At 34.2% G+C, this 25,666-nt stretch overlaps 2 protein-coding genes across 2 annotated transcripts; one reads left to right on the forward strand and one right to left on the reverse strand.

Moving 5' to 3' along the window:
- Positions 1-1,364: 1,364 nt before the first annotated feature.
- LOC130625506 (matrix metalloproteinase-21-like) lies at positions 1,365-10,411 on the reverse strand. The gene is made up of 4 exons (XM_057440611.1): positions 10,237-10,411; positions 9,353-9,473; positions 2,162-2,491; positions 1,365-2,010 (listed from the first exon to the last, which is right to left on the reverse strand). The coding sequence occupies exons 2-4, from the start codon at positions 9,458-9,460 to the stop codon at positions 1,627-1,629; spliced, it is 822 nt and encodes a 273-aa protein (XP_057296594.1). The 5' UTR covers positions 9,461-9,473; positions 10,237-10,411; the 3' UTR covers positions 1,365-1,626.
- An 8,864-nt stretch (positions 10,412-19,275) lies between these two features.
- LOC130625508 (uncharacterized) lies at positions 19,276-22,940 on the forward strand. Its single transcript, XM_057440612.1, has 7 exons — positions 19,276-19,380; positions 20,167-20,223; positions 20,569-20,863; positions 20,980-21,261; positions 21,530-21,817; positions 21,900-22,400; positions 22,495-22,940. The coding sequence occupies exons 2-7, from the start codon at positions 20,175-20,177 to the stop codon at positions 22,781-22,783; spliced, it is 1,704 nt and encodes a 567-aa protein (XP_057296595.1). The 5' UTR covers positions 19,276-19,380; positions 20,167-20,174; the 3' UTR covers positions 22,784-22,940.
- The last annotated feature ends 2,726 nt before the right edge of the window (positions 22,941-25,666 follow it).

Consider the following 25,666-nt stretch of genomic DNA (forward strand, 5'->3'; position numbering starts at 1 on the left):
TTCAAGAGAGTACAAATACTTAAAGCACAGCTAGTCTATTTTTACAGATATTTTGTAACAAGAACTTCATTTTGTGGTTTTGTTAACAAATTTCAAATCCGCAACTTTTGTGTAATTTAACCCTATTACACTTGATTGGTTGCGTTAATGTTGACCAATATGTACGTCATTTAACCACGAATTCCATCTGTGGTTTTTACTATAAAACAATTAAGCAAACAATAAATAATATGCAGGTCACATTAACTTTTGTACTGAACCACGTGAAGTAGAGTTAAATTTCAAAAAAGGCAGGACAGAATATTGATTCTGAAATGTCTGCAATCTCTACGGTGTGACAGGAGAACATAACCTAATGATGCAATATCTTTTTTAGGAATTTCGAATCGTTATGTTTTCCGACGGCCTTAATTTAACATGTCACAGTAGAAACACACCTTTTCAAGCATCTTTTGTATTTTCTAGCAACATCACTTTTATAGAACAAGGGTCGAGTAAAACGGATAATGGATAATGACAGATTTCCTCCCACGTTATAGTCTACGATCTGTCTTGGTATATATAGCTATATACCGGTATATTAATAAATTTGAACAGGACGAGGAATAGGGTTAATTAATGGGTAGGGAACGTAAGAAAATTTTATACTTCTTTTGTCAGTGTAATAATACAAAAGTAACCGACAGTATAAGTTCCCACGTCTTTTCAGTATATGAGTCAATTGGCATGTTTACAATCGGTCGGTGGGAATTGGCTAGAAAGTGCAATGCACCTGTGTGTGATGGCTACGTTTTGAGTGAGCAAGGTATTTCCCTAGGAGTTTTTGTTAAATTTTCACGACACATATATATAAAAAAGAGATATAGAGGTATAAGTTTTTCAATGACGTCATTAATCCGTCTGTTCTAAAACAGCCGGGTTGACCAAGTTTGAGGAAATTAGGACCACTTTAATCCCAATTGGTCTCTAACTGCCCTTGCGGAAAATGGCGTCGGTTAATTCGACATGTTTCCAACTTATTTAGCCTTGAGACTCTCAACTGAGCGCAATGCAATGGCTTCGCTAATGTTCTTTTAATGTAATGACGCCAATGTGCCCTATTAACGTGAGTACGTAACGCTTAAATGGTAGCTTTGCTATTTAACAAATGAGAGGTAAAAACATCTCCTTTGAAAGCATTACACACAGACTTGGCCTATTACTATGAACAATTTCGATAATTTGACGTATTGGGAACCTTAAAGTGTATATTATGACAGGCCCAATTACTGGTACCTGTTATCTGTTTACTCGTTTCAGCGAAAGAAATTTATATTTTTTAGCGGTACAAGAATATCTCTTTTAAAAATACTAGACTGCTCCAATGATATTAACAAATTTTAGTTTGTATATTTCTTTCTATTTTAAAATAACAAAGCAAATAGTTTAACAATTTACGCCTTTAGTTTTAATAATACATACTGCTAATAATAATCTATAAATGTCCCAATGTAATAATTTTTCTGTTTTAATGCGTCAATCAATAAAATAATGGTCTACGCTAAAGGACGGTTTAATAGACGTAAGTGTCATATATGTAAGATTAATTCCATGGGCAGGTGGCTTCCCAACCGTAGCAGTAATAGTCTAATCTGTGCATATATTGTGCCAGTCTTGTCTTACAAAGAAGGGTCCGTCCGCTTTTTGGTGAATCTCATTCCATTTGTAATATCGCCAGCCTTTGAAGAAATAGATGGAACCATCGTAGTAATAATGAAAAGCGGAATCGATATCGTTCGGCAAACCAGGAAAAACATCCCTTATTTTCATCGGATACCCGAATGCAACTCTATCTCTACTGTTATCATATTTATACACAAGTTTTCCTTTGAAGAAGAAGCTTATCCTATTGCGATCAGTAAACGCTGCATCTACATCATTTGGAACACCTGCCCATCCTTGACTTATAAGCTGGGGGTATCCATTTAGTACTTGATCTTTCTGGGTATCATACAAATAATAGTATTTTCCCTGAACAGAAAAATAAATATGACATAACCACTAAAATTCATATTACTCATCATTTGACGGCGCAAGTGCCTTTGTAGAACTAATTTTAATCTGGCCCAGTTTCCCAATGTAATATTTATATCAGGAGCTATTTTACAATGCATAAAAATACCTTGAAAAAATATGTTTTCCAATTTGCTCCCCACAGAAAAACTTCATCAAATGTGTGCGGTAAACCTTTCCATTTTTGTGTCACGTTTCTTGGATAACCAAAATCAGCTTTGTAGCTCGAAGATAAACGCCAAAAATATGAATTGTTAAAGAAATATGTCTTTCCATCCGCCATATTGCTAAAAACAGATGTGATGAAGCAGTTTTTACCAGTTCTCAGGTTTGCTTTTGGTTCCATCAAAGCTCTCCTCCAGCGACCACGGATCTTCTCAGAGATTACTTCTTTTAAATGCGATGCCTTCGCGTGGCGTATTTCGATGTTTCTTCGTATCTATGAAGGACAATAAAAATTGTATTCCTGCGCCTTCTGGTTGCATTTGAAATAGTAAAACTTGTCTCCAGCAAAAATTAATTTTGACACAATCTTAACAGAGCTTCGATTCTGCGGTTCATTATAAGGGAAATTTATTTTTCACATCAGATTCCGTCAGGTAATAGCACAGTCAGTGTCTTTTTTGTCTCTTTGATAAATAACCGTAGTTTGTGCGTTTAAAATGGTTGCACACAGCTCTATTCGCTTATACTTATACCGGTGTTTTGTCTGTTCACAATGTTTGCGCGCAGCTTTATTCCGGATCTCCGTCACAGAAATTTACTTTACCCTAACACCCGAAATTTTGTGGTGTGCGGTTAATTAAGTAAAATTTCAAAAGTTTTTAAAATTAGAATGTGATCAATAATCATGACCCCGGACATAGTATGCAATGCGGTGAAACAAACCGTTTCGGAAATTTTGTAGACACAGTAGATTCGAGTACACTGTACCTCTATTCCAGTTCTAATTTCACAGCTAAATTTAAATCCTTATAAAAATGTTTTCAAATTTATTTTTTATTTTATCTATATTATAATGCCCGTATACCTCTGTCCGTCCGTCCGTCTGTCTGTCACGCAAAATGGTAACTTAGCTGTGACGGGCGAACCCGTCAATTTTTCCAGGGGCTAACGTCTAGTCTCTTTAATAATAGCCGTAATTTGTCTGTGTGTCCGCGAAAGCCGCGTCCCGTAACGGAAACACAAAATTTTTAAAATGCGCACCAATACCAAATGCGATATATTTCTGTCCACTTTGTTGCAAAGGGTAAATTCAACGGACGGGCGACACCGTGGATTTTTCCACGGGTTAACGACTAGTGTATATCATAATACCCGTATACGTCTTTCTGTCTGTCTGTCACGCAAAATGGTAGCTTAGCTGCGCAAGTAGCGAGAAGCACGCAATGCGGTATAAAAAAAACGGGCGAACCCGTGGATTTTTCCACGGGCTAACGACTAGTATCTTAATAAAACCGTGCCATGCAAAAAACATGAAAGCAACAATTAACTACTAATTGTGAAATGGTTTTATAGTTTGATTTAATAAAAATAATTTTATATAATTAATTAAATAATTTTTAATACTTCAATGAAAAAAATCTAGTGTTTTAGCATCTACCTCCAATGTACCCCTTACATAAAAATAAAAACAAACTAGAAAAATATATTATGTAGGCCAACATGGTTAGTGTAAATATTGTTTTTGTAGTTACTTCGACCAAGTGATGAAGAAAAAATTTGATTGATTGACGCGAAACTTTGGTTTCATCTTTACACGTGATCAATGCTGCGTCTATGCTATTAAGTTTATTGGGCTGACACATCCCTAGTCATCCCGTACGCAATCATAACAAAATACAGTCATGGGCACCAGCATTGGGGAAGGTCCCCAATAATGAATCTGACAATTGCGGTGAAAAGTAAATTTATAGTCTTCAAAGAGTTTTATTTGATTTAATATTATATTTTTACTTTTTATTTTCATTATAATTTTGAAAATGCACTACGCAAATTTTATTTTTTAATTAATAATTTTTAAATTTTGTAGGAAGTAAATTTTACGTTTTTGTGAGTCCACAAAGGTTTATTAATGTGTATGACAAAAAAATTTTTTTAAATACTATAAACAGTTCACAACAGTTTTAAAAAATTTTAAATTAGGCACAGTTAATTTTCGTAATAAACAAGAACTCTGGTATATTTCAGAGTTTTATTATGTAGACATTTGCAAAATATATCCTGCGGAACTGCAATTAACACGTATAATGTGTGATGAATAAGGTACCCTTTGGTATGTTAATTTGTTCATGTAATTAATTCTGCGAGTTATCTGTCAAAGTTTTAACCAGATTGCTGTGGTGTGCTTAGTATCAATAATAAATATTTACAAAAGCATCTTAATGCATAGCAACATAATATGCAAATATTGAAGGTTTGCCAAAAACAATGATTGCCAAAAATGGAAATTATTTTCACTTTTGCAATCCTAAACAAATATTCCTTAAATTTCCTTTAAGATTAAGAAGCATAAAAAACAAAACGCAGGGCTTTATTAAGCAACGACCTACTCAAGTGCTGTTTACTAAGCTTTACTATGACGGGTTTCCGTGCTCTTTTCGAATATTTGTATATGGTGTATGTGGATTTATGGTTTGCTGTACTGTTGTGAAGCTTACAGTCACCGAATTCACAGTCACTGTCTGTCACTGAAGTTGATATAACTATTTTATATTGTTTACCTGACCGATACAAAGGATGATCAAATAAAAAATGTAGCAGCCATTCGATTGTTTCGCGGTTTATTTTAGAAGCCTTTTTAAGGCGCCATAATGACTGATTCACGAAGGCATTATTAAAATAGTAACTTCAAAAATGTAAACAAATAAAAATTAAAAAACACACAGAACTATAGAATTATTTTTGAGGTTACAAAATTTTATAATCGAACAATCTTGTTAACAAAACAAGTTTTTGTTATTCCTTTTAATTTTTTAATAAAAACAACTTTAAAAAATATTTTGTTTTTATGGTTACTTAAAATGTTCATTTTCTAGACCTGATGTAGATTGGTAACCAATGCTGCCTGCCCGGATTAGATGTTGCTTTGTGAAATAGAAAACGCTTAGTGGAGACGCGTAAAACTTGCAACTTGGTGTGCTGTCATTTCGGCTTTGTTTGTACGATATAGAGAATTTTTTCAGATTTTTTGCAGGCGTCAAAGACTCACGCAACTTCAAATAATTTGACTAATTTTTGTTCAATCTGTTTTTTATCAAGCATTCGCAAGTAAACGTCATTTTTCTCTATTTGCTGTCATGTAGTTTTAGGCACAATGCAGCCACATTGCTAATTTTAGGGCGTTGGTGAACTGACATAAATGTAATGAAACTTTTTTTCAAGGTACCATTCAAGTATCATTTACTCCATGTCCCTGTTACAGGTAAAATAGACAGACACAGGTAAAGTAGACAGACACGGCTAAAGTAGATAATGCAGCTTGTTTATTGTCTTTGTTTATACTTAGGAAAGACTTTAACATAACACTCTGTGGGCGTACAAATGTCAAGTACTTGTATCTATTAAGAACGTAGAAATACGTGTTTTAGAAACTTAATTTAACACCACAGTGCAAGACAATAATTTATTTATTTTACGTATTATTTGAGGGGTTTATAACACGCTTTTACAAGATAGACACAGTAATTTTAAACTTAAATATAATTTAGCAGGAAAATAATTTCATAATGGCTTCTTGTCTATGCACATGTATACTTTTTTGGTACTGTACAGCGTGTGTGAGTTGGGGGAGGAGGAGGGTGGTAATGGGGCGGATGGAGTACCCTTGGGCCATAAATCCAGAATACTTAGGTTATGAAACTTGATATAAGTATGAGTATTTGAAAAAAGCCCATTTCAAGTGAATAGTTAATTTAATCATATTTGCCCTGATTTCTTATCGTAATTTAATGACGTGCATTGAAAACAGTCTATTGGAAGAAAATCAAAAACATGAAAACTGAAGTTGAAGCTACCTCTCAAAATATTCCTGTATTAGGCATCTCAAAGCAGAACAAATATGTTATGCATGAAGATACCTACTCAAAAACATTGTTACGACGGTTATGTTTAATGGCGTATAGTTTATATTTTTTTCGTGATATTGTTGATATAATATTACATAATTCTAATTTTACTTTTAAAATTTAAAGTGCTTTTTAAGTAGCGTGCTAAAACAAGATCCTGCAAAAACAACTGTCAATACTCCACTTGGTAACGTTTGGAATTCTGTTTGTTTTTTTTGGCAAGCTAGGTAGGCCTATAGTTATTGCTGGCGTGATAAATATATTTGAACAATAAACAGGAGCACTTAGCCTTCTGTTGATAGAAGAACATTAAGTAAGCATCATTCAACACTCAGAAACGCGTACAAGGTAAAAATGCCTGGATTATGTGATTGAACCAAATAATCGTTTATATATGATATAGATATGTAAATATAATGTTTGGACAAATTTCCAATAAAGGGCTTTTTATACCTGTTCAAACTTGTTTTAATTACTTTCATATTTGCCCTACTAAAACAAACTTTGACTCTAATATTCAATCCCCGTGTTACGAATTTAAAAATGACAAGACATTTTTGTTCAAAAAGGCGAATAATCCAGATTTCTAACTTTAAAGTAAAAGAGATATTTTCAACGAAAACGGAAACATTTGAGACTTGTCAAAAATTATTTTCTGTTTGTTGTTTCTCAGTGAATTAAACTTGTGAGGACGATTTTGAATATTATCTGTTATCTGTTGGGATTAGAATTTTTACCATTGCACGCATCCGATAGATTCCATTCATTAGACACTGTTCACGATTTTCATAGTAAGGTATTATAAAAGGACTACATTTTTGTATCGTGTAATGAACAATATGTCAAAGAGTGTTCGTTAAGCCGCTAGATATAGCGAGATTTTCGTTAAAAATAAAAAATCGTCAAAACGATAATCAGAAAGAATATATATATTAAATTGCAACTGCTTTCCTGTTTACATTTTTACTTATATCAATCACAAAGCAATTGCCAATTATTTTTGTTTTGTTTGCATTATTTCCGTGAAGAGTGTTTTTAATGTAGCTAGCTTGGTAACCAAGCTACCTGAAAAACCAGCAATGTAAATTTCGTTGTCCTTTTCTAGATTAACGTTCTCTTCTGAAGCATTTCATGCTGATGTATTCAAAACATACAAGACTAAAGATATTCAGAATTAGTGTCTCTTTATGTACTTTAAATTTCATTAACATTATCAAGGGCCAAGTTTAGAAGAAGATTGAGAATTCCCCCTACCAAATAGGGTCATCTCATAACCCTATTTGGTAGGGGGAGGGGTAAATTTAGATTTAAATTTCTTCTGAAATGCTTGATCAATTGTTATGAAAAATTGTGATTAATAGGATTTTTATCGTTGGCAGCTTTTAGAAAATTTGACCTGTAAACAAGTTATATGACATTGCGCAAAGCCACAATAAAGATGAAAAATAACAATCTGTTCTAGCTAAAAGCATAAAAAGGGTATATGTCTTCAGTTTAAACGTTTTGCCTAAGTTTTGCTACCTGTTTAATCCGTTTTTCCCGATTTTCCCGATTCTAATACGATAAATAAAATATATCCTAGTCCTTTTCCAAAAATTTTATACACCTTAAGGGCATTTTTTTTGCGAGAACCAATTTTCGCCAGAAACTATTGGAAAGTAAAATTTGATTATCGCGACATCTAATTTTCGCTAAAAAGAATGATTTTCTTTCAATTTACACCTTTTTTCTTAAAAAATAGTTTTATGTCTCAGACTGATGAAGTCTAAAATCACATATAAATTCTATGTGGTTCTAGGTGAAGAAAAAATTGGTGCAAATTGTTTTTTTATAAAGGAAGAAAAATTCCTAATCTTCACGGAAATAATTTTTCATGAATTTCAACAATAGCGAGTTTTCCAATAATTAAAACTATGAAAATGTATGCCCTTAAGGTAAACTATTCATATCACTACCATTGGTCAAAACCTTAAAATGCTCTCTTTACAAGTGATGCTATTATCCCGAAGTTTTATAATAGCTGATGAGTGTTGACGTCATCACGAAAATAACTAATCTAAATATTCCTTTTTGAATCACCTTTCAATTGTTATATCATACTCCATATGCTAAAAAAAACACATATCAGATAAAACTTTAAGATATGATTAGCCTTAGAGATTATAAGGGCGAAAAGAGAAAATGCACAGATAGCACAAAAATGGCAGCAAGTCCCTCTGCTTTATGTAAATACTACATGGCGCGAAAAGAGAAAATGCTCTGCTTTATGTAACCACTACATGGCTTGGAAAAAAACTGCCATCATTAACGATATAATAATGTAACTTAAGGCAGCATACATTACAGCATTTAATCTAAATTTAGCGCAATAAATCACGCTCTCTACGCATCATTCGAACGTCATAAAGAACTAAGACGGAAATCACAGAAACACATGTTTGATACTTTTGTTATGCATTTGCTTTAAAGATGATTGAACCCTTTTTTTATAAATACTTCTATATAATGGGTAGTAAGAGCTATAACAATGATCACAGAATGTTCAATTTTAAGCTTTTTTATAGGAGAATCTTCTCTCCATAAAAATACTCTTTCTGTCTCTGTATATATTGACCAGAAACTAAGGAGACATTTTCTCGTTTATCTGATACCAGATTACTATCCATAGCCTTAATGTTACTTTAAATAAGGGCGCACGGCACAGTTGTAAATAAAGGTTCATGATGATAGTGTAGATTTTAAAGACCAGACCGATAGACTTGGTCTGCTCCATAATTAATCAATTTGCATGTTGTAACCATCTTAACAGAAAAAGTCCTGAAACAAAGGCTAAAAATGTTTTAATATTGAAAATATTTGTGGAGTTATAAAAATTGATGATTTTTACACAAAACGGTATTTTCACCTTAAACTTTGCAAAACACACTAGACCCAAAATATCAAACAGTCTGTTAAAAATACAAGTTTTGTTTACATCTTTATAAGTGCTGGATTATATTTAATTCAGTATTTTTACACATTTGCAAAACTGGTGAATTAACTAAAAAACAATGGGATATATTTTCTCCTTATTGTGATGGTCAAAGTCAATAAGAAAAAAATAATTAAAAAAGTTAAAGATCAAAATAGCATCGAAAATAGTATCGAAACAAAGAAATAATTCTCACTACGCTTTCTTACTACGCTTACTAGGCTTTCTCAATAGGGTACTAAAACAAATAAAATAGGCATACCTTATCAGGATTTAACTCGTTGATCTTGGATGTTGCTGGTTGAAGGTTGACAAATAATGTGAGTGGAAGTACCACATATATGACGCCATATAATGCATGTATTGCCATTTTTCGGGTTTTCCTACAACACAATACGACAAAAAAAAATATTATTTTATGAGCACTTTTTTTTGCAGAACATGAATTTTTGTTCGCTTAGCACAAATAAATTTGATATTTTTGTTTTTAACACAAACTCTGAAAAACAACAACATTTTTGCCATTTTTTTAGTTGTGGTTACGGAGGAGTGGAAAAATAGGTTTGCTACAATGCAAAAAGTTCTTCACCATTTATAATTCCACTTGGAAAAACTGTTAAGAATTAGCAAAGAAGAATCGTATATGCAACGAAAATATATAAGGTATAGAATATAAAAAAAGAAGGGAAAATTTAAATCTAAATGCTTAAACACATTTTTAAAGCAAAACAAAGTGTGAGAAATCTGTGTTCAGGTTGTGAACTAAACCTACGCAGGAAGTGGATTATCGAAACTTAAGCCGCGATTGATGGCAGAGGAAAAACCTGAGCAGTCCATACTTGTTACCGTTGGATAGCCAAATTCTCATTCTAAAACATACAAATACCTTTGAGTGACAACCTTACCCTCAAGAGTTATGGCGGTCAACTAATGGGGTTGTTCTTGCCCAATTATGTCCGGGCATTCATCCGGACACTTGCAGTACCCGTCATTTCATTACTAACAAAATTACACCTGTTTGTTTTACAAAGTTGTGCTAATAAATAAAGAATGAACATAATAATAGGTATTAAATTCCGTTAGGTATGTAAGATTTTGACCAAAAAAAACATTATATCTCACAAGGTAGTTAAAAATTACACTCACGAATAAGTCTTTTGAAGTCTTGATACTAGAGACGTTTGTTTTACTTTCTTTAAACAGCCTTATTTATGTTGTGAATAGTAAAAACAAAAATTGGCACCGGTCACGCTATTCATTCGTAGAAGATAGCAATTTGCGTCAGTCTTCCTCCACACATCGCCTGTGTTTAACTAGGGTACGGGACAAGCAAAAAATGTTGTTAAGCAGGAATACTCAAATATAAGATGTGTGCTATAAATAGCTTGTTGACGTCACGTATTGATTGGTAAACGCTTGTCACCACGAAAGCTATGACGGCGGTGTATACCAATCAAGAGTGGCGTCATTGTCTCAGTTACAAGTTTTGGCTAGCGTGAAAAGAAATTCTCCGACCAAAAGGAAATCGTTTACGTAAAACCTAATATTAACAAAAACAACTAAGATTTTTTTTCAGACAGCTGAATTTTTAAGAAAATTATTTGCAAAAATTCTTACGTTTTTACTAAGAAAAACAAAAGAGGACTACTACCTTAAATCTATTTTTACTGGTATAATTTAATGTTGAATGTGCTGGCACTACACTTAGACACCAAATTTCCTTCAAACTGCCCAATTTCCGGATCTCAGTAAGTATGGTGATAGGTTGATATTTGTTTCCCTTCATTCTATGAAAGCGGTCTTAAACCATATCACACCATTCTAAGTTATTGTTTCGATTTTACTTAAGTTGTACAACAGCATTGCCTTAAAAGTAATTAAAAAAAAGTAAGTTAACTTTTTTTTATCTAACAGGAATTTTAGCATTTTAGCTACCGCAGCTAGCTAGCTAAGTCTCCTGGTATTAAATAGGTTACCACAATGATATATCTCTATAATAATAGCCGTCGTCTGTCTGTCTCTGCGCGGACCCCCGCTGAGCTAGAAAATGATGTTACGGAAAGACGAATATTAAATGCGATATATTTTTGTCCACTTTGTTTTCACGGGTAGGATAAATTTAAAGGACGGGCGACCCCGTGGATTTTTCCACGGGCTAACGACTAGTCTTTTTTATTATTGCAGGCGGTAAACTTTATAAAGTTTATAAAATATATTTTCATTGCGATTAGCCTCGGTGACTATTTTGATGTTGCCGTATAAAAACGTACTTTTCCTTGAAGTTACGTAAGTATAGACGTAAACTTGATATCTTATATTTTTAGATCATTTTTATGAAATAGAATCAAAATAGAATTGATCTACGATCATAGTTCCCGAGTTCTTGTATTAAGGCATTTTTAGAGTTCTTGTATTAAGGCATTTTTAGAGACAGCGCTGAGCCATTTTTGGCAGCGACAATGTGCAGAAAATATGAAAGCCAGATGGGTTCTAAATAAAATTCGTTTAAGGTTTGGGCCAAATGCTATATGCAGCTTATAGAAATAGGACTTACTATGTCGGTTAGGCTTTTGGACAATTTTTTGTGATTTAATGATTTAGAACGTTCCACTAAATAAACATTTCCTGGAGGCTCTGCGAGACCAAACTTCGCAAGAAAGGGCAAAAATCGATCCTGAATAAATTTTCTTTCTTGAGATGTCGCCCGAAACTTTCTTTGACATCTGTGAGGGAGGACCATATTTAATATACATTTGGAAATAAATATAGTAGAATTAGGTTTTACACCCTGCAGTTGTTTTTTTTAAATATACTTTAAGGTTGACATGTGAGAAGATGTACGTGATATGCCAAAATGACCAAATTTTGTTGACTTAGAAATTGTTATTTGATAGAGATATTTCATTAAAACAAAAAGGATATATGTATAACTTGAGTTTTGTGTTCCTATCCAGCACCAAAATTTAATTTGTGCTTCTCTTGGTTTACTTATAAAAGTACAAGTGGTAATACTAGCTAGCAGTAGACTAGCTACTTTAGTCAATGCAGTTGAAAAACTGTGTGCGATCTTTAAGTTTTATACACAAAAGGTTTCTACGTTTTTTTTGGTAAACCATGTTTAGCAACGTCAATGTGTTAATTTTAGATACACAAAACATGCACCCTCACTTGTTTTGTCTGCGACAATACACAGCGTTTTTTAAAACAAAACCACAGAAATATATTACCTGAAATTTTCAAATTTAGCTAATCATTATATTATCAAATAAACTCTGTCCTACTCGCTATTTTATGAACAAAGCGCTCATCCAATCAAATTCTGTATGTCCTCATCCCGAGACAAGTCTATTAAGGACCGGTTTACTAGAATATCATAAGCTTAGAAGACCCCAGGGGCTAAGTTGATTTTACATGCCACCAACAAAATTTCCACTGGGACCAATCTGTTTTGATGTCATAGTGATAGACAATTTAATCTCTGAAAACATTTTATTTCATTGAACTTTCCAAGAACGCAGTGCTAATAAACATAGTGCTAATCTTACTAAAATTCCTGATTCAAAAACTCCTGTTGTTATGTCTGGTGACGAAAGCCAGCGTCATGAAAGTATATCCACAAATTTTTGTTTAAAAAACTAGACATTTAACCTAGTACTTAAGTTACTAAAAAATACTCCAAAATAGAAAAGTTGTTAAGCAGTATATTGTATAATTTTGAAGGTTATCAAGAAAAACTAGCAAAATTATCTCTGTTCAACCAAATGTGACTTTTCCAATGTGAATTATTTGGACTCAATTAAACTATTATGCTAGGAGGTGCGAAAAAGATCTAGCTATACCATATTAAAATTAAAGCAAGCCGGGCAATGTATTGTTTTTCAACTGCATCTCAAAATTAAGTTTGTACTAGTTGTTTAGATTTATGTTAAGAATACATATAAATCGCGTCTCAGATGGCAGAAATGAATCTGCTCAAGCAAACAACAGAATTATAAAGTTTTTTAATTAGGCCAGATGACACGGAATTCGAATTAGCCTACCAATCTGAGCATAATATAAGCGAAAATAAACGTTTCTTGGCCAGACAGTATCGCTTGCCAGCTACTCTATATACGAAAGTTTAATATTGATAAGAATGTAGGCCGCTTAAAAGACTTTGATATACCCTTGCTTTACTTTTCACTATATCCCCATTATGGAGTAATCTGCTCTACGTTCCGAACAGTAAGAGATTTAGGAACTACAGCGCACCCTAGCAGCAGAAAAAAGTGCCTTTTATAATATTTGATGCAATCAAATAAGGTGCGTTTCTAGGTCCTAAGTCAGCTGTAAACATTGACAAGTGCATGTATGTAACAAGTTAAACAAGTTAAAAGTGCGTGTTGCTTAGATAGAAATCGCCTTTGGTTGCAATTTTCCAAGATATTGTTCTGCTTTCTACTAATTTATGTCTGGGCTTGCAAAGGCAGTTGCATACTGTGGATTTTATTGTAATGTATTTACGTGGAATATCATTCACGAGAAATTATGTTAGTAACAGGATTTACAATAATAGTAGTATCTACAATAATAGTATTTGCAGAACTTAAACGTCGTGTATTTTTAAAAAGGAAATATATGTATTTATGATTCGTATTACTGTGTCTTATTCTCGTCGTTGTACCTTGCAAAATTTGCTATATTCTTCTTTTAAAGAAATAAGAAAACCACAAAAGTCCACAAAAGCTACTTAAGTTTGTATACGACCAGAGTGTTTAGAATGTGTTAGTCAAAAGCACCGAACCTTTAATAACTTAAGCTTCTAGTAGCTTAAATTGTTTTTGTAATTTCCATCGAACTTACACTAATACTTCCTAGTAAAATACTACATATATAAGTGGAAACCCGGGTACTTTTTAACGGTACCCTCTACCAAATACTCCCAGATAACTCACACAGCAATGGGAAAATTCGGACAATTTCTGTAAAATTTATTGTTTTTCTTTCAGAAAAATAAATTGTTTATATAAAAAGAGATACAGGCGTTCTTCTCCTGTTCACTAACTCTTCCTTAGTTGAGCTAAAAAAATAATAAAGAAATAAAATAAAATAAAATAAAGAAGTAGAATAAAATTAAATTATGAATGGACTCTCAGAAAAAACACACATTCCTATCAAGATACACACGTATAAGGATATGTAAACAGCGGCGTACTTATGAGTTCAGCGGGATTAAAAAAAATATTTATTTGAGCCAGCACAAACAATATTAGTGGTATCTGTCAACTCCGTCACTTTTTTGCGTGCGTCATAAAGTTGCAGACGTGTCAGCTATGTAATAATGTTCACTGTGTTTCAGAGAGCCAAAGATGGCACATGCGAGTAAATTTTGCGATGAGTAAATTGAGTTTTGACTAAAAGAGATCTTGTCTATAAAAAGTAATATCACAGAATGATTAATTCCCAACGCATTCTTTCCAGACAGTGAAGATATTTTTTGTTTCGCATCATCTACTGTATTTCGGTAGTCATGCTGCGAACCTTTCACCACAAAAAAGACTATTATTACAAGCAGCAAAACTAATTAATGTTTCTGGAATATTTTTGCCAGAGGTCATTATTGTCCAATGTGCAAGTATCAGGGTGCGCCAAAAATTCCAGAGGATCTTAGAGGCTAATTTTAGATCTCTAAAACTCTTCCTGAAGACCCACTGCTTTTTCTCTGTTATAGACAGATCGGATTCTTGTTCTTATTGCCTTACTACCAAACATAACTGAAAATAACTTACTTCTTTATTTCATAATCTTTCCATTAGGTAATTTCAGCATTTTGAGTCCAATTTTTAGTTATCATCTTGGTCAAATGTGTGGAAAAAAATAGTCAAACATGATTGGTGTAAACTTTTCCAGAATGAACCCGTTCCTTTCACTTTATATGCAGGGTCGGATACAGGAATGTAGCAAGTAAGTTCATCATTTTTAATAGTCCCTCAGAATTGGGCAGTAATAGTCACACCTCCTACTATGCGTTAGAGGGTGTTTTTTATTAAGCCCTTAAAATCCAATTTTCAAAATGCATAAAACACAAGATGAGGAAAAACATGAAGAAATAGGTCTACATCAAACATTTTTATACTGATTGGGTTTTGTTAAAATGACAAATGTTGCATTAAGCGATCAGTTACACACCTTGTGTTGAGATCAAAATTTCTGCACGCTTAAAAAAAGCAAACAAAAAAATATTTTGCGTTAAGTACAAAATAGTTTGTGGCAAGAGAAAAAATATAGATATTTGAATCCTACAATCTACTAAATACTTCTTTTTTATGTATTTAGTTCTTTTTTAACATCGCAGTTACAATAATAATTAAAACTTGTTGATGATTTTTAAAATACCCCATAATTTTCGGTTTTCAAGGTCTACTTCAAATTTTAGAATCTTCAAAGCACCACAATTGAACGCATAGGTTATTTCTATATCAGAATAACGCACTATGAAATTGTCAGAGCTCGTTTGCCACTGTTCACAGTGGACTTAAGTTATTGTGTTAATCCTAAATTATCAAACTATCAGCATGGTCATTTTTCACAAATTGCGACTTTGTAGGCAACGGTCAGTTTTTTGTTGTGCGGAGCGCAAGAAAATGTGATTAGCAAAGTTTTAACGATGTATGTTTGGTCTGCATTTGCGCAAAAGTAGTGGCATTGGCGCGGCCGGCTGGAGAACATTAACCGTTTGACGCTTTACCATTTCTGAAAGATGACGAAGAAACTGCATTTGTCTCAAATTTCTTGTCCATGGTTGTCGCTTTCAAGATTTCTTCGTACATTTCAACGCATTCTAATTGGAAAAACAATATTGCTTTTTTTTAATTTTTAATAAGAGCTAAAAAAATTTGTAAAAATTTGTAGAAATTTTGAACATTTTGAAAATTGGAGATTACCAATGCACATGCTGAGAACATTATCTTTTCAACATTTTTTTCGCATTTCTATTTTTGCGTTTTTATTTAAATTAACTAATTCAGCACGACGTTTTGATGAGTAGTGGCGAACTAAAAATCGACAGTTTAAATCCTTGCAGTCAGTATATTTTTAAATGCCCTGTTTGAATTTCTACTAGCTTAGCTTGAGTACTGTCCAAACATACTTTTCCACATAGGATACCATTCAAAGCCTTTTTATCATCATTGTTTTAAAATCTGCAGGAGCAGAGCCAAATTTCTGGCTAAGAAAATTTGGACAAAACATCTGAATCTTAAGAGCAACATCGTTATGCGGCATTTCCGATGTTCGCACGATAATCGAACATGGAGTTTCGTTTAGGCTCTGTAAACGAGGGTGTGTGGTGAGCATGCGTTGTAGCGTACGGGCGGGATATAAAGGATAAGACTAAAGAAGACTAAAGAACGGGGGATTCTTTCTGGCTTCTACTCAGATGTACGTACATCAGTACGGTAAATTCAAATTGACTCTCTTAACCATAATTTTTTTTTCATGTAATATGGTCAAAATGTTCACGTAACATGGTAGTATTGCTAGCACATGGTATAAACCAAACGGAGAAGAAGAGCCGACAAAACAAAGACGCAAGACAACAAATTTAGCTAATAAATATTCTTAGTGTATTTAATGTCAAGGTTTTTTTTAACCGGAAAATACCTGCGAGGACAAAATTCCGTTGCGGCGTGCGGAAAACAGTTTGTTTTTTAGCCAAGACATTATACAGTGGAATCCCGTTAAAGCGGACACCATTGGGACCAAAAAAACTGTCCGCTTTAACGGGATGTCCGCTTTATAGAGAATTTATGTCAAATTTTATTTTAGATGTGATTTTGACCGAAAAAAGGTGATTTATGCTTTACTGGGCTTAAAGTAAGAAGTTAAGAGGCTAGGATTTGAGGGTATATAAGCTATATTCAGAAACATTAATCAAACTTTACAAGAAAAAGTCTTTGATAGAGGCTTGCTTCTTGCATTTAACTTGTTGATCCTCAATCTTTTTTGTAACTGCCGTCAGCATTTTTGATTTTCTTCATCGAAGACGGTACAACGGCGCATTTTTTCCAACGTTGTGATGATTTCTTTGCAGCTCATCTGCTCTTCTTGTTCTGGCCCATAGTCGTCATTATCCTAGTCATCTTGGTCGTCGTCAGAAATTTCCTGAATCTGATCATCTGGCTTTTCTCGATTGCAGATTGCATCGATACTATCATCTCTGACCTTCTGTCGCCAATCGATTTCTAATTCGCTAATCATGGGTTCTGATGCTGGAATGTTTGCATTTTAAGATTGATTGCGTCGAAGTTGACATATTCTGCTGCGGATAAGTCTGTGGTAAATTCCTTTACAAGTGCCTCAAACACCAAGCAACAATGAACATGATAGTTTTGCAGTTGCTGTTTTGCTGGAAAGAAAAGTCGTTGGACATGTTCCAATGAATTTAAGCAAATTGTTCTATAAATTTCTTAAAATCCCAAGCTGTACGATCAGATGCAAAGTCACTGGGAAACGCGTGAACCGTGGGGCAGGTTATGGTCTCGAAATTCCAGTGCATTACGCACTCATTGGCCCTGACAAAGCTGTGTCTTTTACAGAAAGGTGTATTAAAAAGATTTCAGACTCTGTTGATAAAAAAGTTAAAAAATGTCTGAAATAAGAATAAAAATTTTGTTGCAAAATCTTTGTTTCTATTTTTTGTTTTGTACTGTCCGCTTTACAGGGAGTCTTTATAGGGAAAATATTCATTTGGTGCAAAATAAATCGTCCGCTTTAACGAGTGTCCGCTTTATGACTGTCCGCTTTATAGAGAGTTTTTTTTTAAGAGTTTGACTTAAAATCAGTCCGTTCCAAGTGCTAGTGTCTGCTTTAACGGGCTGTCCCCTTTAGAGGGTGTCCGCTTTAGAGCGTGTCCGCTTTAACGGGATTCCACTGTATATATGGTTGTAAATCAGGCACAAAACACGAGCTAGTTTTATTAAGAGTAACTGCACTGTGCTGCTGTGTTCATGAAAAGTAACCATTATCTTCGATATTTGAAGTTTTGTATTACCTCGACTGTAAGAAAACCTAGACCAATCATCCAGAAACAGTTGTCTAGTGTCTCCGTACACTTCTTTTACAAGAATCCGAAAATATAATTTTAGTTTAAGATATTCCCCTATTTCACATGTGTAGCATGAACTTGTTTTGCTTTGGAAATATATTTACTAATGTTTGTTGCGTTTTCGATCTAGGAAAATTTGATAACATTGTCGTTGCATCGTTCATGTAATTTGTTTATTTTAAAAAGATTGGATACCACGTGTCAAGACAAATGAAGATTATTTTCTCATTTAGAGTAGTGCACTAGACAGTGACAACTGGCCTTATAATCCGTTAATCAAGAGGAGCTTATCTCATCTTGCTATGGACCGTGTTTTAGTGAAAAAATGCGACTCTTTACCGAATTTTTGCGAGTCATTAAGGTTTTTGTGCCCGAAAGACAGACATTGGGTATTGATATAAAGAATAGTCGTTAACGCGTGAAAAATCCATAGAAATTCGAACGCCGGAGCAAAGTCGATAATAGTATGTTGAATTTGTTATTTATTCTTAGCGTAAAGATTTCGTGCATAGTTTAGCATAACCCAGTTCTGACAGACAGACAACAAGTTTTCTTGTAGAGACAATAGTTAGGCCTTGGTCAGAGGTAGAAACACTCTAAATTAATATCAATGTTATTACCGGTCAAAAATTATCTTATATTATATTTCTGCCAAGCTTAATTTACAACTTTTTTTCCAACTATTCAAAAACTATAACAGTTCAGGAATCTTACTATCCCTAGTTGCTCTCTCATCAGTTGTAACGAAAAAATTTGCAAGAAAATAACCATCGACCAAAAAAAAAAAACCTTTTTACTGTCTTTACTAAAAAAGGATTAACCGTATTTTTAACATGTCCCAAGTGTTCGTTTTGGTCAATTCTCTCTGTTTTATTGTTATTCGTTCATGAAAACAATAAAAAATTCCCCTTGTTACAATATTGAAACCACTGTAAAAAATCTTCCTCTTTTATCAAATTTACTACCTCTTTGCTCAGCTTAAGGTATTTAAAAAACAATGGTTGCCTAGATACGATAATTGCTCATTTGATTTGAATACACTGACGTATCCATTTAATAAAGTTTTAACAACGGAGGATAATTATTATCATTAGCAAGTAAAAATATATTTACTGCAAAGCGGAACATTCTTTTGGTGGCTTATATGCTCGTATTTTTGCTTGTGAAGCATTTAGAAAAAACTCGCAAAGAATAAAGTATCAGAGGTTAGTTTTGGCTTGATACGTGTGCATACTTTATTTCATTTTTACTGCGCAGCGGTAACAACTAATCTGGTTAAAATTTTTTGTGAATGACATTCTTTTATAAGAACGTTGTTTACATTAACGTCACAGATTATAAGAACGAACTCGAACCTTTGTTTTAGGACAGTGACTTTGAACTTATATGGGTAAACGTATGTGTTTCCCAATAAAATGACTTTTTTCATTCATATATCTTACTACTTATTTCCATACTTTATTGAAACCAAAATGATTTAAAAATTAGACTCGCAAAAGTGTAAAAATTAAGCACATCCGGCTTTATCTGAAATTTAGATGTTCCTAAAAAAGAAACACGTGCACATAAATCTTGTAATATTTAGTCTTGCGTTTAGCTAGTTATAATCAGGCTCTAGATGCAGCAGCTATTGCGCATGGGTGGATACTAAACGTTTCTTTTTGATCTTCCGGTTTGAACACTAAGTGCAACAAAGGTCTGAGTGCATTGTGAACTCCAATTTTATTACTTTGGGAAAAGCGCGCATATGATTAGGACAGAAAAAAGATTAAAACGAGGCAAGTTTTAAGTTAGCAGTGCTAACTGAGCCAGGGACAGTCTGTCTTATCGTATTCGCATGCGTTATTATGTTTCTTGTGCAATTAACAAACCGTTTGATAATTCTTTTGGTAATTTACTATAATTAGATATCATTCTAAGTCAATGTGCATCAATTTATAATTCTTAGCTGCCTCATTTATTTAGAGAAATACCTTACCTTTTGTTTCTAGACTGAAATATGAAGTTGTTTTGGTTGGGTATTGCCCTCCTTTGTTTCATGCTGACAGGTAAGAATTTCTTTAGTCTCCGGAAAAGATTGCTTCTTTTAATGATACTTTTAACGTTTATAGACCTGCGCTGAATAAGTAAATTTAGTTGTGAAACAAATACTTAAATTTGAAATATTAGTTGGAGGGTCAACGACAGGGCGGTGACAGGATAATTTCTAATTGAAGGGTCACAAAGTTGCGCCCTTCATGGGTTAGGCGCCGAAAATTCGATTCTTGTCCTCTCAAATGTGTAAAACAATTCTTCCATAATTAGAAATAGCTACAGACTTTATATATGTATTTTTTGATTTAATACGCAAATTTAGTAAATAACAGCTCTATACTAAATTATTAATATTTTAGATAACATATCTGCAATAAAAAAAATTGCGTGCGAGCATCGTCGATTGCAACTCTCCTGCGCTGCTCGTTACTATATAGATGTTCAACATGCAAATTATGGACGAAGAAATCACCATACATGCCGTGGAGCACAATGGTGGAGAGTGCCTTGCATCGCTCGCCACTCCCTCATCAAAGTCAAGAAAGCATGCCAAGGGAAGCAACAGTGTTCTCTGCATGCGTCCAATAGTGTTTATGGAGATCCCTGTCGCGGATCTAATAAATACCTAGAAGTTAATTATCGTTGTGTGAGGCGGTATGGTATTTTCTAATATTCAAGAAGAGATTTCATTATGGAAGCTTGGCCAAAAACTATACTTTGATACTTTATATCTACGCAATAATAAAAGATGTTCTCATCTCTATTAATAGAAAACCAAGAAATGTAGCATGCGAAAACCATCGGTTGAATTTGAGGTGTCCAGCTGGAAAGCGTTTACACATTTATTCGGCAATTTATGGCCGAGAAACAGATTACTGCCCGGGGGTAAATATGCATAAAAGAAAGTGTAGTTCAAAAACATCATTCACCGTTGTAAGGCGTGCCTGCCAAGGAAAGCAATCTTGTACTCTACATGCTTCAAATAGAATATATGGTGATCCTTGTCATGGTGTTTACAAATACTTGAAAGTTGATTACAGATGTGTTGTGAGGTATGCTTTGTATATGTGTTGTCTTGCCATCTAGTGTTCATTCTTGATGCTGTAACATCTTAAATCTACCATGCACTATTTGAAGATCTTAAAAGAAACATGTGTCAGAAATACCTTAGCAAAAAAGGGGGTTACATTGCACTTAAATTGCTCCTAGGACTTCCTAAGAAGTCAGGTCCAGAACCCCAATAGTCGAAATATTGCTCTTTCGCTGACTGCTGTTTCTAGCATTGACAAATATGAACAAAAAAAATTGCTTTATCCATAGAAAACCTTCTAACGTCGCTTGTGAACATCAAACATTGAGCCTTCGATGCTCCCGTGGAAAGGTGTTAAAAATACGATCGGCCAATTATGGTCGCACAACAGCTTTGTATTGCACTGGCGCCAATAGTCACGTAAGAAACTGCAAAGCGCCTTCATCGTTATCAAAAGTCCGTGCTGCATGTGACAATAATCCATCCTGCTCACTGCGTGCATCAAATGGTCTGTTTGGCGATCCTTGTCGAGGGGTGTACAAATATTTAGTTGTTACCGCGAAATGCATCACACGATCGTAAGTGTTTCATTAGGTTCTGTAACGTAGCACAAGCAGTATTCTTTAAATTTTTTCTACAACTTATTTTTAATTTTCCTAGACCTCCCACCACAACTACTACTACCACTCGGCCCACAACAACAACAACAACAACAACAAGATCAACAATTGCTACAACTACGCCAACAACGACCACAACTACGCCAACAACGACCACAACTACGCCAACAACGACCACAACTACGCCAACAACGACCACAACTACGCCAGCAACTACAACTACAACAACTACCACCCAACCACCACCTGGTTCTCCAATGCATAAGACATCATGTCCTGGACAAATAATGCATCTCAATTGTCCTTTCGGAACAAAAATAAAGATTTCAGATGGTAACTACGGCCGTTTATCTAAATCCATTTGTCCTGACGCAACTTCTGGCTATACTGATACTTGTACGTCAAAAACATCAAAAGCTCGCATGATTTCTCTTTGTAATGGAGAACAGTCTTGTTTAATTCCTGCAACTTTAAAACTTTTTGGTGATCCATGTCCAGGCGTGTCTAAGTATATAGAAGTTGACTACCAATGTGTCGCTTAGTAAGTCACCTTGTCCTTTATTCTTATTTTTTTGCACATAGTTCAGGTTTATATATCTGGTTAACTGGTTAAATTTAAATAACTTTTATTGCAGCACAATGCATCGTCATACCGCCTGTGAAGGGAGCGTGGCACGTCTTCAGTGTGCCACAGGAAAGGGCATCAAAGTTTTATCAGCAAACTATGGTCGATTGAGCACTGCCATATGCCATGGTGCAAACTACATCAACACCAACACATGTCGTGAACCGACAACAAAGTTAAAGGTGGCCAAATTTTGTGACAACAAGAACAGCTGTGAAGTTAGGGCTAACAGCGCAGTGTTTGGTGACCCTTGTAAAAGCATCTATAAGTATCTTCGTGTCATTTATGCTTGTGTATAGCATGGCGAGCATTAACCATTCTACTGATTTGGTGATTTCGTACAAATGACTTTATTATTGCTGTGTGCGCCTCTCTGTAAATGTGTTTTATATTATTCATCCATATATATTATGTAGTCTCGTTGGATGGTATCAAACAAACATTTTCATTCCGTTACTAGGTGTTGAATTTCTTGATATCCAGAAGTTAGTTTCTCAGGATTCTCTTTGCGCATTCCTTTTAACTACCTTCAGGGAAATAACGTTGACAAGAAATAAATGCTGTTTAACAAAGGCTTTTATATAGGAGACATAAAAACTGCTGAAGTTAATTCATATATTTAGGTAGTTTATGTAATGAGGAGAAAAAGATGATTGCAAATGTATTTTCAAAATGAAAAAAAAAGCAAATTTTCGCTGGAAATGTTTTCGCAAAATTGTCGTGAGCTCGCAAAGTTCGCGAAAATTTCGTTCCTTAAGGTAGTCCAATGTGCTCAGGATGCCAAAGCATGCTAAATTGTTCGATTATTTGTTTCGAGTGTTATTTTTCGAAAACTGTGCGGATTCAAGTTTTTTTATGATGACCTCCAGGTCGGGCGCTTCCAACTGACTTCATTCAGCCTATTCTTAACCCTTCTTATCCCCTCGAAGCCGAAACAATCCCCCGGCTTTTGTTTCGAATAAGCTGGGTTTTTTCAAAGTAATGTTCCAAAACTAAATGACAGGCCATCTCAGTGTTCTTAAAATTTCCATGTAACTTTCAGACCATCACGTGAAACATGAAAATTGCTAAATTATACCACTAACGTCGTCGTAAGGTGTTTTGTTTCTAATTATAGTAGTTATAGTTGACCGTTTTTGATTTTACACCCTTGCAAATTACGATATTTGTAAAAGTAGCTAACTGTGAGTTTGTGTTGCATTTCTGAAGATAATAAGATAGCCATTTTATTGATAACATATGCCCTGTTTCCGACGTTCTACGATAAGTCGGGAACGCAGTTTCTTTTTAGATTCTGCACTACAATGGCACCCGACCTTTCGGGTTATGCGCATGCGCATCAAAATAGTATAAATGCACGTGTTGTATCCTCAGCCAAGGCTCGATCTTTGGTCGCGTGAAAAGCATCGCAGCTTTAACTGTCATTAATATTAAAAGATGCAATTTTTGTTTTATGTACCTCACCGGCGCAAATAATAGGGCAAATGTTGGCGTAAAGAAGAACAGACGGACATCGGCAAATGTAAAGTGACCAGCTTCACGGTTTTCTTTCTTGGAAAATACGCACAAAAAGTGCAATCCACATTTGGCTGTTGATACTAAGAAAGTTTTTTATCCAGTTGCCACAAGTCAGTCGATGTCAAGTGCAAAGATCTGTGATGAATATGAAATACTTTTTATAAAATATGTTATGCGGTGTACCATTCTACCAATAGGATATACCCGTAACAATATACCAAGTTACTCCAATACTGTTGTTTTTTCTGTTCTAATTTATTGTTAGGAAGATGTGAAAAAAGAAACAGTTAACACAGATAAGGGAGGAAGGGAGGGAAAGTCTGGTTTTGATCGAATCAGAGCAAGATAATGTTCTATCCAAATAAGTTTTGCATTTATTTCAACCAAAGCGTCTTTTAGGAACATTTTAAAGATGATTGGTGTTCTGATATAGTGTATTATGCCAATTCATCAACGGAAAATATAAGGATTATCTAAATTATTCCTATTTTTTTTATATCTCGGCCAACCTGCTTGTGACAGACGCACCTTTAAACCATAAGAAGCCTAAATCTACACAATAGACGCAATGTTGGATCTCAAAATAAATTTGCATATTGACATGTTACTGTTGACGTTATAATTTACTAGTCGTTAGCCCGTGGAAAAATCCACGAGTTCGTCCGTTGCAGCTAAGCTACCATTTTGCGTGACAGACAGACGGACGGACAGACGTATACGGGCATTAAAATATAGAATAGTCGTTGCCCGTGGAAAAATCCACGGGTTCGCCCGTCCTTTATATTTACCCGTCACAACAAAGTGGATAAAAATATATCGCATTTGATATTCGTGTTTCCGTAACATCATTTTCTAACTCAGCGGGGGGTCCGCGCAGAGACAGACAGACGGAATACGGCTATTATTATAGAGATTTGGAATCAATTATTTTTTATTGTTTAACTAGTTCTTTATGATTTAGTCAACAAATATTTCTTTTAACAAAATTGCATGATGATGATGCCAAAATTCTAAATTCCAGAAGGTGTATCTTACAGAGAAGTATTTATGGCAATTCCAAAGGGTTGGTTGAAAAACATTTTAGGTCAATCATTGTATTTTCTTTGATTTGTAGGAGTCTTTTTTACAAAATTGACGACAAACCACACATAAAAGCTACCTTCTTGTCTGCTTCGGATAAAAAAATTCACATAGTTCTAAATGACAGAAACTTCAACGTAGGGATTTTTTGCCCTCTTTTTTCTCTTCTACCTTGGGCCCGTATTCTAGAAAGAGAGGTAACAGCGTAAAAGAAATTGACTGACAACAAAGTACACGTGCCAGACGTCTATATTCAAAGGTATTGTCTAAAGCAAACAGTTATTATGCGGATTTTACCAGGGTTTGCTTTTTTTTGTACAGGAAACAGATCAAGAGAAGCCGAATATAAAAGCCATTATGTGATAGAAAGCATACCCTTTAAGAAAATTTAGCTAAACCTAGTTTTATGTCAACATTCTTATAGTAGCATTCATTTGTTGTTAGAAGTAAAATTTTGTTAAAATTACAGTAGCCACTTATTTTATTTATTTATTTTGCATTTGTGGGCTCTTTCTCGTTTTTTTATGCTAACATATTAAATCTTTAAACACAGTTACCATAGTACCGGGTAATACAGGAGAATA

Source organism: Hydractinia symbiolongicarpus, chromosome 14 (genome assembly GCF_029227915.1).
Source record: "Hydractinia symbiolongicarpus strain clone_291-10 chromosome 14, HSymV2.1, whole genome shotgun sequence".
NCBI lineage: Eukaryota > Metazoa > Cnidaria > Hydrozoa > Anthoathecata > Hydractiniidae > Hydractinia > Hydractinia symbiolongicarpus.